At 47.8% G+C, this 16,931-nt stretch overlaps 1 protein-coding gene across 9 annotated transcripts in view; it reads left to right on the forward strand.

Annotated features, from left to right (window-relative positions):
* The window catches only part of LOC120046550 (zinc finger SWIM domain-containing protein 8-like), a 41,405-nt gene that overhangs the window by 17,538 nt on the left and 6,936 nt on the right, over nt 1-16,931 (forward strand). Inside the window, exons 5-22 of one of the 9 annotated variants that reach the window (XM_038991884.1) lie at nt 153-260; nt 806-887; nt 1,249-1,369; nt 1,485-1,686; nt 7,053-7,228; nt 7,819-9,581; nt 9,740-9,838; nt 10,026-10,150; nt 10,238-10,541; nt 10,717-10,872; nt 11,068-11,290; nt 11,415-11,704; nt 11,844-12,118; nt 12,253-12,750; nt 13,836-14,034; nt 14,256-14,429; nt 14,595-14,714; nt 15,203-15,381. In XM_038991884.1, the coding sequence (XP_038847812.1) occupies nt 153-260; nt 806-887; nt 1,249-1,369; nt 1,485-1,686; nt 7,053-7,228; nt 7,819-9,581; nt 9,740-9,838; nt 10,026-10,150; nt 10,238-10,541; nt 10,717-10,872; nt 11,068-11,290; nt 11,415-11,704; nt 11,844-12,118; nt 12,253-12,750; nt 13,836-14,034; nt 14,256-14,429; nt 14,595-14,714; nt 15,203-15,381 (5,094 nt within the window). Of the gene's footprint in view, nt 1-152; nt 261-805; nt 888-1,248; nt 1,370-1,484; nt 1,687-7,052; nt 7,229-7,818; nt 9,582-9,739; nt 9,839-10,025; nt 10,151-10,237; nt 10,542-10,716; nt 10,873-11,067; nt 11,291-11,414; nt 11,705-11,843; nt 12,119-12,252; nt 12,751-13,835; nt 14,035-14,225; nt 14,430-14,594; nt 14,715-15,202; nt 15,382-16,931 lie in introns of all 9 variants that reach the window. The other 8 variants (XM_038991885.1, XM_038991883.1, XM_038991886.1 and 5 more) reach the window with 8 other exon arrangements.

The raw sequence follows: 16,931 nt of genomic DNA on the forward strand, positions 1-16,931 counted from the left end.
TTGAAGTTTGTTGCACACCTACAGTTTTATATTTGAAAGATCTGTTTCTATTTGATTGATCTGCATTTAAACTCACTGCGTGAACAGGAAACGGAGTACGGTGAGATCCTAAATGTATGCTAATGCCTGTCACCCCTGTATTTATCTGCCAGGCGTCTGCAGTGTGCCTGCGAGCCCCCGTGTCGGAGTCCCTGTCCCGGCTGCAGAGGGACCAGCTGCAGAAGTTTGCCCAGTACCTAATCAGCGAGCTTCCCCAACAGGTAAGACTGTCGAACCACACTAGTTGGCTAGATTGTATGTATTAGCACTAGCAACACTGTGTTGAATCCCAGACACATTTCTCAATCCCTTTTTTAGGCTTTCCAAAAACTATTAGATAATGTGGTTTATGTACTTAAGTTCACCAAGTTAGTCATAAAAATAGATTTTAGTTGAGTGTAAGAACAGTGTTGTATGTTTTACCTCCCGGTGGCTAGGTTTGTAGCGGTAGCTGACCTCAGCCCGTAACCGGCCCAGTCTCAATACTCCCTTTGTCTGTGCTACTGAGATAAATAACACACAGTAGCTGTGTTGTCTCTTTATGTATTGCAGTCAGTAGGGAAGTGTTGCTCACTGTAATGTTACTCATCTCTAAGGCCAATTGTATTTCTTAGCTGTAATTAGAGCCTTGTGTTAAAAAGTTAGGATTTAACAGGTAGCCCCCCCCCAACCAATGGTGAAACTGATTTTATAACTCCTCATTTAACTGATATGAAGCAGATTCTATCATACTCATTCAAACTTTTCTGTTATTTTTCTCCTTCAGATTTTGCCCACAGCCCAGAGGCTCCTGGATGAGCTCCTGTCCTCCCAGTCCACAGCCATCAACACAGTGTGTGGGGCTCCAGGTATGCCCTGGCTGTCTGTGCTTCTGTTTGCCTCCTGCAGGGGGCAGCCTCTACTCATCTCACATGGGTTCATAATGTGGTTGGAGATAATAATAAGTCAAAGGACTTTTTATTCATTGTATGGGGTGTAACCCACTACTTCCACCACCAATATGAGGAGTTGCTTCTCACACCCTCAACTCTAGATAGACCCCCATCTCTGACCATTTGCACTTAAGGCGTTTGCATGCTTATGTGCTTAGAGCACGCTGTAGGGTGGTTCAGATGGGATGTTTCACAAATATCAGCTAAAAACAGTTATTTACATTTGTTGTATTGTATTTCTTGGGCTTTCTGTTTACTCCCTGCCTTCTGTGTACAGACCCCACTGCTGGTCCCTCGGCCTCTGACCAGAGCACTTGGTATCTAGATGAGTCCACGCTCAGTGACAACATCAAGAAGACGCTGCACAAGTTCTGTGGCCCCTCTCCTGTGGTCTTCAGGTAAGAGAGCAGAGACATGCATGATCGAAGTGGGGTATTTTAAGAAGAGGAAAGAGTATGTGTGTGTGGAAATATACTTGCTAATCTTTGAAGCGGGTCTTCCCTCCCTGTGCAGTGACGTCAACTCCATGTACCTGTCATCCACGGAGCCACCGGCTGCGGCAGAGTGGGCGTGTCTGCTGAGACCTCTGAGGGGGCGGGAGCCTGAGGGGATCTGGAACCTCCTGTCTATCGTCAGGGAGATGTTCAAGAGGAGGGACAGCAACGCTGCACCTCTACTAGAGATCCTCACTGAGCAGTGTCTCACTTATGAACAGGTAACACACACACACACACACACGTAGACACATGTTACATACATACTTATAAACTGGGTGGTTCGAGCCCTGAGTACTGATTGGCCGACAGCCGTAGTATATCAGACCGTATACCACGGGTATGGAAAAACATTTATTTTTTACTGCTCTAATTATGTTGGTAACCACTTTATAATAGCAATAAGGCACCTTTGGGGTTTGTGATGTATGGCCAATATACCACGGCTAAGGGCTGTGTTCAGGCACTCCGTGTTGCGTCGTGCTTTAGAACAGCTCTTAGCCGTGGTATATTGGCCATATACCACACCCCCTCAGGACTTACTGCTTAATTATATACAGCATTTGGCACAGAAAATTACATGTTTGACTGTTTCAATCGGAGAGGGCTTCACTTTATCCATGTGAACGCATAGAGCCTTCTGACGAAATTAGAGGAATTTAAACTCCTCGCTTCTAACTCACGGGCTGCAGTAGTTGCTGTGACTGAGACATGGCTCGACGGGTCTGTTGAGGACCATGAGGTTGAGCTGCCGGGTTATAGCATTCATAGAATTGACCGAAACGGTGGCGGCGCGTGTGTTTTTACTAGGAATGATGTGCATTTTAACCCTCGTTCAGATCTGTAAACAGATGGTCTTGAGGTTGCATGGATAGATATACTTCTTCCTAAATGTCGTCCTATACTTGTTGGTCTGTGCTATCGGCCTCCTAAGCAGAATCATTTATATGATTTACTTGAATTTAATTGCTGCGAATAACAATGTATTGGCCGATAGGGAATGTATCCTGCTTGTCGATTTTAATACGAATGTGCAGTTATCACCCAAGAAAAGTACACTAGTAAATGCCCTGTATAACTTTAATCAGTTATTTGGACTAAAACAACTGATTGTTGAGCCAACCCAGGTGTGTATTGACAGTCAATCAACTTTAGATTTGATTATTGTATCAGACCAAGAGAATGTCTGTCAGTCAGCAGTCTTAACTATTGGTTTTACGGTAACCTACTGTACTCGTAAGAAATCCAAAATGCTACTAGAGCCAGGTAATAAATACATGAAGGTACTGTCTATGAAACAATACTCAAAGGAACGTTTTGTAGAAGTATTTGGAATTTCAAATCAAATTTTATTGGTCACATACACATGGTTAGCAGATGTTAATGCGAGTGTAGCGAAATGCGTGTGCTTCTAGTTCTGATCGTGCAGTAATATCTAACAAGTAATCTAACAATTTCACAACATCTACCTTATACACACAAGTGTAAAGGAATGAATAAGAATATGTACATATATTTTGGATTGGTCTCATGTACTAAACTGTGTTGTCGATCAAGCTTGGTATCATTTTAAAGATCTGTTTCTGTCTGACTCTGGTTCCGATTTAAACAAATTTGAATCAAACAGCGGTCAGGGAAATGGATCACTTCCGACATCTTAGACCTCATAAGGAAAAGGGATCACTACCTGGGCAGATTCAGAAGGACAAATCTACAACCAGATTATTATGTTTATATTAACTGTAGAAACCAGGCAAGATACAAAATGGATAAGGCCAAATTCCAACATTACATAGACGCTGTTAATGACAACTTACATCAGCCTTGTAAACTGTGGAAATGTTAAAGGACATTGGCTCAAATTCCCCATAAGGCAAAATCCTGTAGTATTGGCCTAGATATTGATGATGTTTTATGTTATGACCAGGAAAAGGTTGCAAATTATTATACACTGCTCAAAAAAATAAAGGGAACACTTAAACAACACAATGTAACTCCAAGTCAATCACACTTCTGTGAAATCAAACTGTCCACTTAGGAAGCAACACTGATTGACAATACATTTCACATGCTATTGTGCAAATGGAATAGACAACAGGTGGAAATTATAGGCAATTAGCAAGACACCCCCAATAAAGGAGTGGTTCTGCAGGTGGTGACCACAGACCACTTCTCAGTTCCTATGCTTCCTGGCTGATGTTTTGGTCACTTTTGAATGCTGGCGGTGCTTTCACTCTAGTGGTCGCATGAGACGGAGTCTACAACCCACACAAGTGGCTCAGGTAGTGCAGCTCATCCAGGATGGCACATCAATGCGAGCTGTGGCAAGAAGGTTTGCTGTGTCTGTCTGTCAGCGTAGTGTCCAGAGCATGGAGGCGCTACCAGGAGACAAGCCAATACATCAGGAGACGTGGAGGAGGCCGTAGGAGGGCAACAACCCAGCAGCAGGACCGCTACCTCCGCCTTTGTGCAAGGAGGAGCACCGCCAGAGCCCTGCAAAATGACCTCCAGCAGGCCACAAATGTGCATGTGTCTGCTCAAATGGTCAGAAACAGACTCCATGAGGGTGGTATGAGGGCCCGACGTCCACAGGTGGGGGTTGTGCTTACAGCCCAACACCGTGCAGGACGTTTGGCATTTGCCAGAGAACACCAAGATTGGCAAATTCGCCACTGGCGCCCTGTGCTCTTCACAGATGAAAGCAGGTTCACACTTAGCACATGTGACAGACGTGACAGAGTCTGGAGACGCCGTGGAGAACGTTCTGCTGCCTGCAACATCCTCCAGCATGACCGGTTTGGCGGTGGGTCAGTCATGGTGTGGGGTGGCATTTCTTTGGGGGGCCGCACAGCCCTCCATGGGCTCGCCAGAGGTAGCCTGACTGCCATTAGGTACCGAGATGAGATCCTCAGACCCCTTGTGAGACCATATGCTGGTGCGGTTCGGCCCTGGGTTCCTCCTAATGCAAGACAATGCTAGACCTCATGTGGCTGGAGTGTGTCAGCAGTTCCTGCAAGAGGAAGGCATTGATGCTATGGACTGGCCCGCCCGTTCCCCAGACCTGAATCCAATTGAGCACATCTGGGACATCATGTCTCGCTCCATCCACCAACGCCACATTGCACCACAGACTGTCCAGGAGTTGGCAGATGCTTTAGTCCAGGTCTGGGAGGAGATCCCTCAGGAGACCATCCGCCACCTCATCAGGAGCATGCCCAGGCGTTGTAGGGAGGTCATACAGGCACGTGGAGGCCACACACACTACTGAGCCTCATTTTGACTTGTTTTAAGGACATTACATCAAAGTTGGATCAGGCTGTAGTGTGGTTTTCCACTTTAATTTTGAGTGTGACTCCAAATCCAGACCTCCATGGGTTGATAAATTTGATTTCCATTGATAATTTTTGTGTGATTTTGTTGTCAGCACATTCAACTCTGTAAAGAAAAAAGTATTTAATAAGAATATTTCATTCATTCAGATCTAGGATGTGTTATTTTAGTGTTCCCTTTATTTTTTTGAGCAGTGTATATATATTTTTTTACCACTATAACCTCATCTCTGGTTAAGATGTTACCTACCTGCTCTGGACACTATGGCCAGTCTTTCATTAACAACTTTTATTTTTTTTGTTTGTGCTGTGCATGGTAACCGAGGACAACGTTTCTAATCTACTATGCTTAATAAGCACAAACAAAGCAACTGGGCTGGATAACCTTCCTGCAAGATTCATAAAGGATAGTGCTTGTGTCACTGCTAAAACGATAACGCATATTGTAAACCTTTCTATTAGTAGTGGTACATTTCCCAAGGATCTCAAAACAGCCCGGGTGGTTCCACTCCACAAGAAGAGCAGTTAAACAAATGTAGGAAACTACAGGCCTGTGTCGATCCTCAGCACCTTATCCAAAGTTGTTGAGAGATTAGTTTTTAATCAACTTGAGGGATAACTTCTCGAGCACAAACTTCTTTATGGACTACAATCTGGCTTTAGAACACCTCATTCCACTGATACTTGCCTTATCCACCTTTTTGACCACATTAAGCAGGAAAGTGAGAAGGGGAACTATACAGGTATGGTCATGTTAGACTTGCAGAAAGTTTTTGACACTGGACCATGATATTCTCCTGATGAAACTGCAATGATTGGGTCTAAATAATGTTGCAGTGAATTGGTTTAGGTCTTATCTGACCAACAGAACACAAGTTTGTAATGTTGGTGATGTTCTGTCAGAGGTCAAAGAAATATCCTGTGGGTAACTGCAGGGATCCATTTTAGGGCCTCCTATTCCTTATATACGTTAATGATATGCCAGATACAGTAAAGTGCAACTCTTGCTTTATGCTGATGATTCAGCCATACTGGTATCAGGGAAGGATATAATAAAAATCGAATCAAATTTTATTTGTCACATACACATGGTTAGCAGATGTTATTGCGAGTGTAGCGAAATGCTTGTAGTTTACATAGAGGAGACACTGAGTAAGAAATTGCATTTTGTTAGAGATTGGTTGACTGACAGCAAATTGTCGCTACATTTGGGAAAAACTGAATAGATTTTGTTTGGAACAAAACGTAGATCGCTTAGGGCTGACAAGATAAAGGTAAACTGTGCAGGCAAGGAGATTGAATCTAAAACAAGTAACTAATCTTGGTGTGTCCCTAGATCAATCCCTTTCTGGAGGCCTGATTGCTGCTGCTGCTGCTGCAAAAAAAAGGCAAAGAAATGTTTATCGTAACACTAGATGTTTTAACATCAAAGTTAAGAAACTGCTCGTCTCAACCTTGATTCAGTGTCACGTTGATTACGCCTGCTCTGCTTGTTATAGTGGGCTATCAGAAAAGCAGAAAAAAAGAATGCAGGAGAATGCAGGTCATGCAAAATAATGTTATCATGTATATGCTGAATGTCCCCCCTAGGACCCACATAGGGATACAGGAGTTCCTGGTGGTGGGCTTGTTGCTTAAATGATCGTGCCCCAGGTTATATGAAAAACCACATTGATATGGTCTATAACCAACAAAGTTACAATACCAGAGCTAGTGTTATGTCTTGTAAAATCCCAAGAGTAAACAGTACTGCGGTGAGCACGTTTTTCTATATAGGCATTTGTCTATGGAACAGCCTTCCCTTGGAGATCAAGCAAATAAAAAAGTAAAAATAGCTTTAAAAAGCAGGCAAAGGTTTTCATTTGGACAAGGTTGTCTAAGTAAGAGAAACCACTCCACTGCCTCTTGTGCCCTCTACTGTTGGTCAGGTGTATTTATTTGAAGGATCGGTATGATGTGCAATTAATAGATTGATTTAATGGTTGATTTTTTTAAGGTTAGGGGGAAGTGCAGTGAAGAGTGACACTTTTTAGGATGTCAATAAATGAATGTATTTATGGTTGTTTATAATTTGGTCTTGCCTTTTAGTCGTTATATGTGTTATTGTTTTTACCATCGAGGACCACTTTGGAAACCAGCTTAATACTTTGAAGTGATATCCTCTGGGTCCACATTGTACATTTTGTTGTATGTCTGTTACTCAATATAAATTCAGGACATGATAGGACATCAGTGACTGTTCTCGCCTCTCTCCTCAGATTATTGGCTGGTGGTACAGCGTGCGTACGTCGGCGTCCCACAGCAGTGCCAGCGGGCACACGGGGCGCAGTAACGGGCAGTCGGAGGTGGCAGCCCACGCCTGCGCCAGCATGTGTGATGACATGGTGGTTCTGTGGAGGCTGGCTGTGCTAGACCCTACCATGAGCCCTCAGAGGTGAGGTCACTTCCCTTTCTGCCTGTTTAACGCTTAGCCTTGGTTTCCTACATCCACTAGAATAGTGTCTAATGCTGACAGCACAGCCCTCCTCCTGTCTCTTACCTTCATTTCACTTCTCACTTTCACAAGTGTTCCCAGGCCTGAATCTGTCTGTTGGGTTGATTGTCACTCCTTTTGAGGCTCTGTGAATTTAATCTGATTAGAGCAGTCAGTGTTTGGGACATTGAGTGTATTATAGATGAGGGCATCTTCCTGATTCACTGTGTCATATCCGATTCTCAAGGCACAGAGCCGATTTGCTGCTTGGCTTTCAGAGTGTTATGTGCTCTCGCTCTACACACTGACAAAGAAACATTTGGAATGACTGTCAGATTTCTCTGCAGAAAGCCTTTTTGTGTCTGTGCACTTCTTCCAGTTACATTGATGATTTTCTGAATGATACCCATTGTGTGTGTGTGTGGCAATACATTGGCAATTATACGAATTGTGTGTGTGCCTTTGTGTGCTTGTTTGTTACTATAGTCTCTGCTCTGTGGCTCTGGTTTCCTGGACTGACTAACAATGTTTATTTTTTCACCATCCTATAGGCGTTTGGAGCTGGCCTCCCAGCTCAAGCAGTGGCATCTGAAAGTGATTGAGATTGTGAAGCGAGGGCAACATCGCAAGTCCCTGGACAAACTGTTCCAGGGCTTCAAGCCAGCCGTGGAGTCCTGCTACTTCAACTGGGAGGTGGCCTACCCACTGCCAGGCATCACCTACTGCAGTGCTGACAAGAAGAGCGCCTCCTTCTGCTGGGCCAGGGCAGTGCAGCAGCAGAGAGGGGCCAAGGCTGGCCTGGCTGGAGACACCTCTGAACTTGGAGGAGGAGGGGGGAGATCTGGCAGCTCTGAGGGAGGTGGGGGAGACTACAAGGGCAGAAGTCCTCAACAAGAAGTGGCTGTCAGGCCCAAAGAGACCATTGTGAGCAAGAGGAAGGGGTTGTCGGCCGGGGGCGGAGGAGGGGTCCTAGTGCGGCTAGGGGGCAGTGTCTCTCTTTCTCTAGAGGAGGGCGGTAGTAAAGGGATGTACAAAGGCGCAGGTTCTTCCTTGTCCATTGGGGGCAAGGCTAAGCTGTCCCAGGGGGGGAAGTCGTCCTCCGGGGGATCAGGAGGGGTAGGGGGAAAACACCAAGCGGCCAAGCGGCGCACCAGCAGTGAGGACAGCTCCCTGGAGCCTGACATGGCCGAGCTGAGCCTGGATGACGGCTCCAGTCTGGCGCTGGGCGCTGAGGCCAGTAACACCTTTGACTTCACACCCCCGCCACCCGAGATGCTGCCCTCACCAAGCCCGCTACTCAGAGAGCCACACAAATACAGTGGGGGAGGGAAAGGGGCCGGAAACATGCCCAAGGAGCGCTCCTTCGAGGGCAAACGTGTCACTCTTGCTGCCACCCTGCCTGCCACTGAGTCCCAGCCCGCCTTCCCCCTCAAGGAGAACGCCGCTGTCGTCGTGGAAGCGGCTGTTGCCTTGGAGAAGGAGGTGGAGGCGGAGATGGAGGTGAATGGAAATAAGGAGGCGGCCCCCGCTGGAGACGCTCGGCTCTCCACCTCGGCCGCTGTTGTTACCGTGACTGCTGCTGCCGCCAAGCCACCGCGTGGTGGGCGCCGAGAAACTGGCGCTGGAGCCGTAGCCCTGCCCAATCAGAGCCCAGCGGCAGGGGCAGGGGTGGACCCTGTTGGAGAGGATGACTACCGGGCCTACTACCTAAATGCAGCCTCTGAGGAGGGGGCAGAGAGAGTGTCAGAGAACAACCATGAGGAGGAACCAGACATCTTTGCTGGGATCAAGCCACTGGAGCAGGAGGGCCAGATGGAGGTGCTGTTTGCATGTGCAGAGGCCCTCCACGCCCATGGCTACAGCAACGAGGCCTGCAGACTGGCAGTGGAGCTGGCTGGAGACCTGCTGGCCAACCCTCCAGACTTGAAGGTGGAGCAGCCCCAGACGAAGGGTAAGAAGAGCAAGGTGTCCACCAGCAGGCAGACCCAGGTGGCCACCAACACCCTGGTCAAGACCTCCTTCCTGCTGACGGTGCTGAGCGAGAGGCTGGAGCTCCACAACCTGGCCTTCAGCACGGGCATGTTCTCCCTGGAGCTGCAGAGGCCCCCAGCCTCCACCAAGGCCCTGGAGGTCAAGCTGGCCTACCAGGAGTCAGAGGTGGTGGCTCTGCTCAAGAAGATCCCTCTGGGCCTGGTGGAGATGACGTCCATACGGGACAGGGCCGAGCAGCTCCGGGACGGGAACTTCTGTGACTACAGGCCTGTCCTGCCCCTCATGCTGGCCAGCTTCATATTTGATGTGCTGTGTACCCCAGGTGACTCTCGCTATATACAACAAATAGTATATATGCACACAGATGTAGAACTTTTACTTGCTAATTGATCTGAATTACATGTCATGCCGTCATCACACTAGTGAGACTTCCAGTAATTTATATTTCACCCCTCCCTCTCCTTTATTTTGTTTGTACAGTTGTCTCCCCCACAGGTTCCCGTCCTCCCAGCCGTAACCGGAACAACGAGATGCCTGGAGACGAGGAGCTGGGCTTTGAGGCTGCTGTCGCAGCACTGGGTAAGATAGACCACAAGGTTTTTACATTTACACCTTCAGGAAGTGGTAGGCACCACATTTAATGGCTCAGTGTTGAGGTTAGTTATACTTAAATAGGAAAACGTCCAGGTACCAGTTTGTCTTTGAAACTGCTGAACTCGTTTGCTGCCATTTGTTCATATTTCTACCTCCCTTTTTTCCGCTGTAGGTATGAAGACCACAGTGAGCGAGGCAGAGCACCCTCTGCTGTGTGAGGGGACCAGGAGAGAGAAAGGAGACTTGGCTCTGGCTCTTATGATCACATACAAGGATGACCAGAGCAAGCTGAAAAAGGTAGCCCTTGGTTTCCGCACTGTAGCTAGTAGAATTAACTAATTACCAAATAAGTATTGTGATGACTCTTCCTCTGTGACCTCTTAGATCCTGGACAAGCTGCTGGACAGAGAGAGCCAGACCCACAAGCCCCAAACCCTGAGCTCCTTCTACTCCAGCAAGCCAGCTGCCAGCAGCCAGAGGAGCCCGTCCAAGCACGCTGCCCACAATGCTCACGGACACGGAGGTGCCACCGGAGGGGTGTCCAAACACGCCCCAAACGCCACGACTGCAGCTGGGTCCTCCTCTGTGCAAGCGGTGGCTGCTGATGGGGCACCAGGACAGCTGGCGGGCAGCGGGGTTCAGAACAACGTCACACCCGGAGAGGGCGTCGGTGAGGCCAGAGAACAAGGTGAGACACAGACAGGGTGGTTATGTCGTACTGTACCTGTCCTGCACTGAAAATGTTGTTACCCTACCTATACAAAACAGATTTGTTGAAAATGGATAGAATTCTTTGAATCCAACCCTCACTGTTGCTACTGTACGCATGTAAAATGTATTCAATACTTACCTTATTGTCTCAGCAGATGGCACCCAGCCTGCGTCATGTGACCAGCCCAGTGAGGCGGTCCCATTCAAGCCCGAGGGCACGGTGCCAAGCCGCTTGGCGCTGGGAGGACGGGGGGCATACAGCGGGCGCTGCTGGGGCTCTCCTGTCCGCCAGAAGAAGAAACACACAGGTAACCAACTAACCATGACCCTCAACCTCAGATTAAGACACAGGCTGTGTCTCTAATAACAGCCTATACTACTGTATAGTGTGCACTGCATTTGACCAGGGCCATGTCATGTGACTGGAATGGCTTCTAGAGGTGGTATTGACATATGGCTGACTAGAAGTTTTAGGTTTAACGGTTTTGATATTGTTGTCCCAGGCATGGCGAGTATCGACAGCAGTGCTCCTGAGACCACCTCAGACAGCTCCCCCACCCTCAGCCGACGTCCACTCAGAGGGGGCTGGGCTGCGGCCTCCTGGGGGAGGGGCCAGGACAGTGACAGCATCAGCAGCTCTTCCTCTGATTCGCTGGGCTCCTCCTCATCCAGTGGCTCTCGCAGGGCCGGAGGCGGAGCTAGGGCAAAGAGCACAGACACCAGCAGGTGTGTGACTCCTCCTACAGATTCTATACACGTGTTGATGCTTTCTAATTATTGGAGAACTCAACTAAGGTATTGAAGAAAATATGCTAATACACTGAATTTCCTCCTCCCGCTACCCTCTTAGGTATAAAGGGCGTCGTCCCGAGTGCCATGCACCCCATGTGCCCAACCAGCCATCGGAGGCGGCGGCTCACTTCTACTTTGAGCTGGCCAAGACGGTGCTGATCAAGGCCGGGGGCAACAGCTCCACCTCCATCTTCACCCAGCCCTCAGCCAGCGGGGGCCACCAGGGTCCCCACCGCAACTTGCACCTCTGTGCCTTCGAGATCGGCCTGTACGCCCTGGGCCTGCACAACTTTGTCTCGCCCAACTGGCTATCCAGGACCTACTCCTCCCACGTCTCCTGGATCACAGGTGAGGTTTATAAAAAAATCTAGTTCATCCCAGAAGTGTTTTTTAAATTTTTAATAGTCCATGAGACACAGGTAGCTAGCTATAAGCTTGGTCTGGTCCACCACACTTTACATGAGTGTCTCCTCCTCTCCTCGTCCAGGCCAAGCCATGGAGATTGGCAGTGCTGCCCTCAACATCCTGGTGGAGTGCTGGGACGGGCACCTCACCCCTCCCGAGGTGGCATCACTGGCAGACAGGGCATCACGGGCGCGGGACCCCAACATGGTTCGCGCTGCGGCCGAGCTGGCCCTGAGCTGCCTGCCCCATGCACACGCCCTCAACCCCAATGAGATCCAGAGGGCCCTGGTGCAGTGCAAGGAACAGGTACATGTCCGGTACTCTTCAGTTCTGCAGAAGACACATCGGACTACTCATGTAGGCTGGGCATCTTTTTATTCTTTTACCCTTTTATCCATTTTGTCCTGAAAATTCACTTTTTTTTTTTTTTTCTTAATCTCATAATTTCTTCTCCCTCTCTCGTCACCCCTCCCCCTCCTCTCTCCCTGCAGGACAATGTAATGCTAGAGAAAGCCTGTATGGCTGTAGAGGAGGCAGCCAAGGGGGGCGGTGTGTACCCTGAGGTTCTGTTTGAGGTGGCCCACCAGTGGTACTGGCTCTATGAGCAGACAGTAGGAGGGGGATCAGGGGCCCAGCGTGAGGGCACGGGACGCTGCAGGGCCAACGGTGGAGCTGGGAGAAGACCCCCGGAGACGGGTCACGGTGTGACGGACAACAGTGGCAACATGGAGTCCTCTGGTGTTGCCACAGTGACTGCCTCTGTGACAGCAGCGGCTGTGGTGCCTGTCATCTCTGTGGGCTCCACCATCTACCAATCACACGCCCTGCCTGGCTCTGCCATGGCCCACCCACACTCCCAGGGCCTGCACCCCTACACTACCATCCAGGCCCACCTGCCCACTGTCTGCACCCCCCAGTACCTGGGGCACCCGCTGCAACACGTCCCCCGGCCCACTGTGTTCCCCTTGTCAGGGGGTGCGTACCCACAGGTAAGAGGACTGTCTGGAGGCATCATGGGAGGGAGGATAGAGAGGAGGGAAAGACTGATGGAGACAGAGAGCTGGGAGAGAGATGGTGGGGAGAACTGATAAGATTAAATCGAGATGCTTGGGCTTCCAGTGAAATACTGTGTTGCTAATTCTTCTTTCCTTAAGTAGCTTACTTAGAAGACATTAAGTCTCCCTATAAACCCCAACCTCTGCTTTACACTACATGCAGGCTTCTCTCAGTCCCTAGATCCCTCAAACTCAATCCTGGACCTTTTTCAACTCTTTTTATTGTTCCCCTCTAATTGGGGACTGATTTAGACCTGGGACACAGGCATGGGCTGTTCTTTATCAGGTAGAACAGAAAGCCAGCAGGCTCCGGACCTCGTAGGGTAAGAGTTGAACACACCTCCCCTAGAACATAACAGAGAATAGCTGATGGCAGAGACTGCTCCACCACGTCTTGAACTCGCAAGATCCATTTGAATCTCCAGATTCACTAACACACAGTTTTTAATTCCATTTATTTATTTTTCGTTGTTGTTTTGGTAACCGTTTCTCATATTTTGTTATTTTAATGACCTTCTGTTCAGTTTGTGAAGTTTGAATTGAGATGGAGAAGGGAGGGAACTTAGAGTACAATATTGAAACTAAGTTTCAAGGAGACTCAACTAGACAATTGGATCACTGCGAAGTGATCAGTATGCACCTGGTGTACCTACAGTGTTTGACTTTGAAAATCTTTTTTCTTTTACGCTCTCTAGTGCATGTCAGGAAATTTGAGGGGAAATGATGGGAGAATGTATTAGTATTGATTGACAGCCACTCCGTAACTATAGGCTGAAAAAAGTAAATGGAGACGCCAGCACACCATGCCTTAAAACCCCCCCAAGTGCTCAGTGGGGAAATCTGACAACCTTTGTTTCACTATATGAATGATAAATTACTAATCTCTTTTTGTATTAAGCCCACGACCATTGTCTTCTGTCACTCCTACATGTCACTCGTCCCTCAGTGCGATATTCGTATGCACTATCTGACGTAAGACAGTGGCCCGCAACAGAGAATAGCATCTAACTAATTTTAAGTGTGTATGTGTGCCCTCCCAGGGAATGCACCCGGCCTTTATCGGTGCCCAGTACCCGTTCTCAGTGACCACCGGCCCCCATCCGCCCATGGCAGCAACTGCGGTCACCTTCCCTGGTATTCCCGTGCCGTCCATGACCCAGATCGCCGTCCACCCGTACCACACTGAGACCGGCCTGCCTCTGAGCACCACTGTAGCAGGTGAGCGGAGACCACTGCTGCGTGTGTGTTTGCACACGTCCATGTGTAGTCTGTCTATAAACTTCAAATAGTAATCTACTTAGCATGTTAGCTGATGTAGTTGATGGATCACATTCAACAGGAACAACTTTAAAAAAAGGAAACATTTACTTGATGGATGTTTTATAATGGGCTCTCCATGGCACTCTCAGGAGCCGCGTCTTTTTCCTCTTTCTATCCAGTAGGTGGCGTCCATTCAGGCGCCACAATCCAGGCCATTCAGGGGTCATCTCTTCCTGGTATGTCTTCCCAGCCCGTCTCATTGGTCAGCGCCCCGTTCCCGTCTGAAGACGAGCAGCATAGCCAGCCAATCAGCCAGCAGGGTCTTCACTACCTGCACTCAGCCTACAGAGTTGGTGAGGAATATACCTATGCTTTTAAGTGTCCATGATAAGATTCTCTAGGTGTAATACTAGATGGTATAGGCACTGTGAATATCAGTTCTATCATTTGCGATTGTTATGCTTTCTATTCAAAGTAATTGGTGTTAACTGTGATATTTCACCCTGACTCTTTGATAGGCATGCTGGCTTTGGAGATGCTTGGAAGGAGGGCTCACAACGACCACCCCAATAACTTCTCCCGCAGCCCTCCATACACAGAGGATGTCAAGTGGCTCCTGGGCCTGGCTGCACGGCTAGGTGAGAAAGGGGCAGGGATGAAGAGGGCATCTTGGATTCTAGTAGTTTCATCTATTAAGGTGTTTTGGGAAAAGAGGGAAATATTGATTTGAAGTATTTATGCACAAGCATCATAACCCTCTGGTGGTTTAAGAAGGCGAAGACTAGAGTTGAATGGTAAGTAAGACACACGAACATATCGATATCGGAGAACTGAATTTTCTGTGTATGTTGATAGGATTCTACTGAAATGATTCTGCCAGAATTCAAAGTATAACATACTGTATCTTTGATTTAAATTGTATTTTATTGTATTAGGATCCTCATTAGCCGACCCCAATTGCGACAGCTAGTCTTATTGGGGTCCGCCCCTTAGAGACAAAATACTTTACAATTTACATACATTTTAAAACATTAACATGTAGTGTCTGTGTGCGCATCTGTTAGCCATAGACTTTTGCTAACTATCAGGTAAGCGTAAATGCTCACCATTCTCTCATCCTCTCCAGGTGTGAACTACGTGTACCAGTTCTGTGTGGGTGCGGCTAAGGGTGTGCTCAGCCCCTTCGTCCTTCAGGAGATCATCATGGAGGCTCTCCAGAGACTCAACCCCGCCCACATCCATGCCCACCTCCGCACACCCGCCTTCCATCAGCTTGTGCAGCGCTGCCAGCAGGCCTATCTACAGGTAACACCAGAGCCCAGGCCACAAACGACCCCTAGACCAGGGTTCCCTAACTGGCGGCCTGATTTTATTTGGCTCCCCAAGTTTTTTTTAATGAACATAAATAAATAATAATTTATATTGTTGTACATAAGACTGTAAAAACAACAGCAAATCAGTTTAGTGATTTTAGTTTTGGAAATCTGTTCCAAAGTATTCCAACACATAGTGGCTTTGGAAAGTATTCAGACCCCTTCACTTTTCCCACATTTTGTTACGTTACAGCCTTATTCTGGAATGGATTTAATATTTTTTTTTCTGGGGCCGCCTAAGTGGTGCAGCGGTCTAAGGCACTGCATCGCAATGCTAGCTGCTTTACTACAGATCCTGGTTTGATACCGGGCTGTGTCACAGCCGGCCACGACCGGGAGACCAATGAGGCGACGCACAATTGGCCCAGCGTCATCCGTCTGTGAGCTGAAGCGCAGCTGGGTCATGTAGCAAGACAATGATACAAAACACACAATCAAGTCTACATGCAAATGGTTAAAAAGCAACACATTTTAAGTTTTGGAATTGCCTAGTCAAAGTGCAGAACTAATCCTTATTGAAATGTTGTGGCAGGACTTGAAACAAGCAGTTCATGCTTGAAAACCCACAAATGTCACCGAGTTAAAGCAGTTCTGCATGCAAGAGTGAGCCAAAATTCCTCTACAGCGACGTGAGACTGATCAACAACTACAGGAAGCATTTGGTTGCAGTCATTGCAGCTAAAGATGGCAATTATTTTTTCACAAAGGTTAATTGAGTGTTGCATAACTTTGTTAATAAATAAAATAAGTATAATTTTTTTTTTGTAAACTCACTTTCCCTTTATCTAATATTAGGTTTTGGTTTCACGGCACTGTAGTTGAGTGCTACAAACTTTTGTAAAGGGAGACTCCGGAGTGCATCCACTGGATGATAGCCTGCTCTGATGGGGAAGCGGCTAACAGGCTGTGACTGTTGCAAAGCTGAAAGGCATGTTGGCCTCTGGAGATTCTGCGCTAGCTCACATGCACATTTAATTCCTTGCTGTGGTTTGAGTCACTGTCTTTCTGCTTTCAACAAGGCTAGATAAAACCGATGTGTGGGCTTTAAAGGTGAACGTTCAAATTCTCAAAATGCACACTGCTTTATGAGCGTAAACATAGGAAGAGGTGTTGTGTGTGTGACTATCTGCCCCAGTTTCAGCTGACTTGCTCTACCACCTGCATGATGTGTTCTTGCTACACACTTTCACAACTGCGCCGACACATTTGTTGTCAGCTGACAGTATCCGCGTGACACAGGCTCTCCTCCTCTTTCTCATCAGGCAGTTAATGAGATGAGGTATCTGATGGGTTGTACTCAAGCGGGAAATATACCATGACTGACAGTGAGTCATCTCCTCAGTCACAGGAGAGGAATTAATTCCATATGTTGGGTGTCATTATGGATATGTTCACCTGAAGAGGCTGCTGGGAGGAGCTGTAGCAGGACTGGCTCATTGTAATGGCTGGAATTGAATAGAGGGAATTGAGGCAAATGTGGTT

Source organism: Salvelinus namaycush, chromosome 4 (genome assembly GCF_016432855.1).
Source record: "Salvelinus namaycush isolate Seneca chromosome 4, SaNama_1.0, whole genome shotgun sequence".
NCBI lineage: Eukaryota > Metazoa > Chordata > Actinopteri > Salmoniformes > Salmonidae > Salvelinus > Salvelinus namaycush.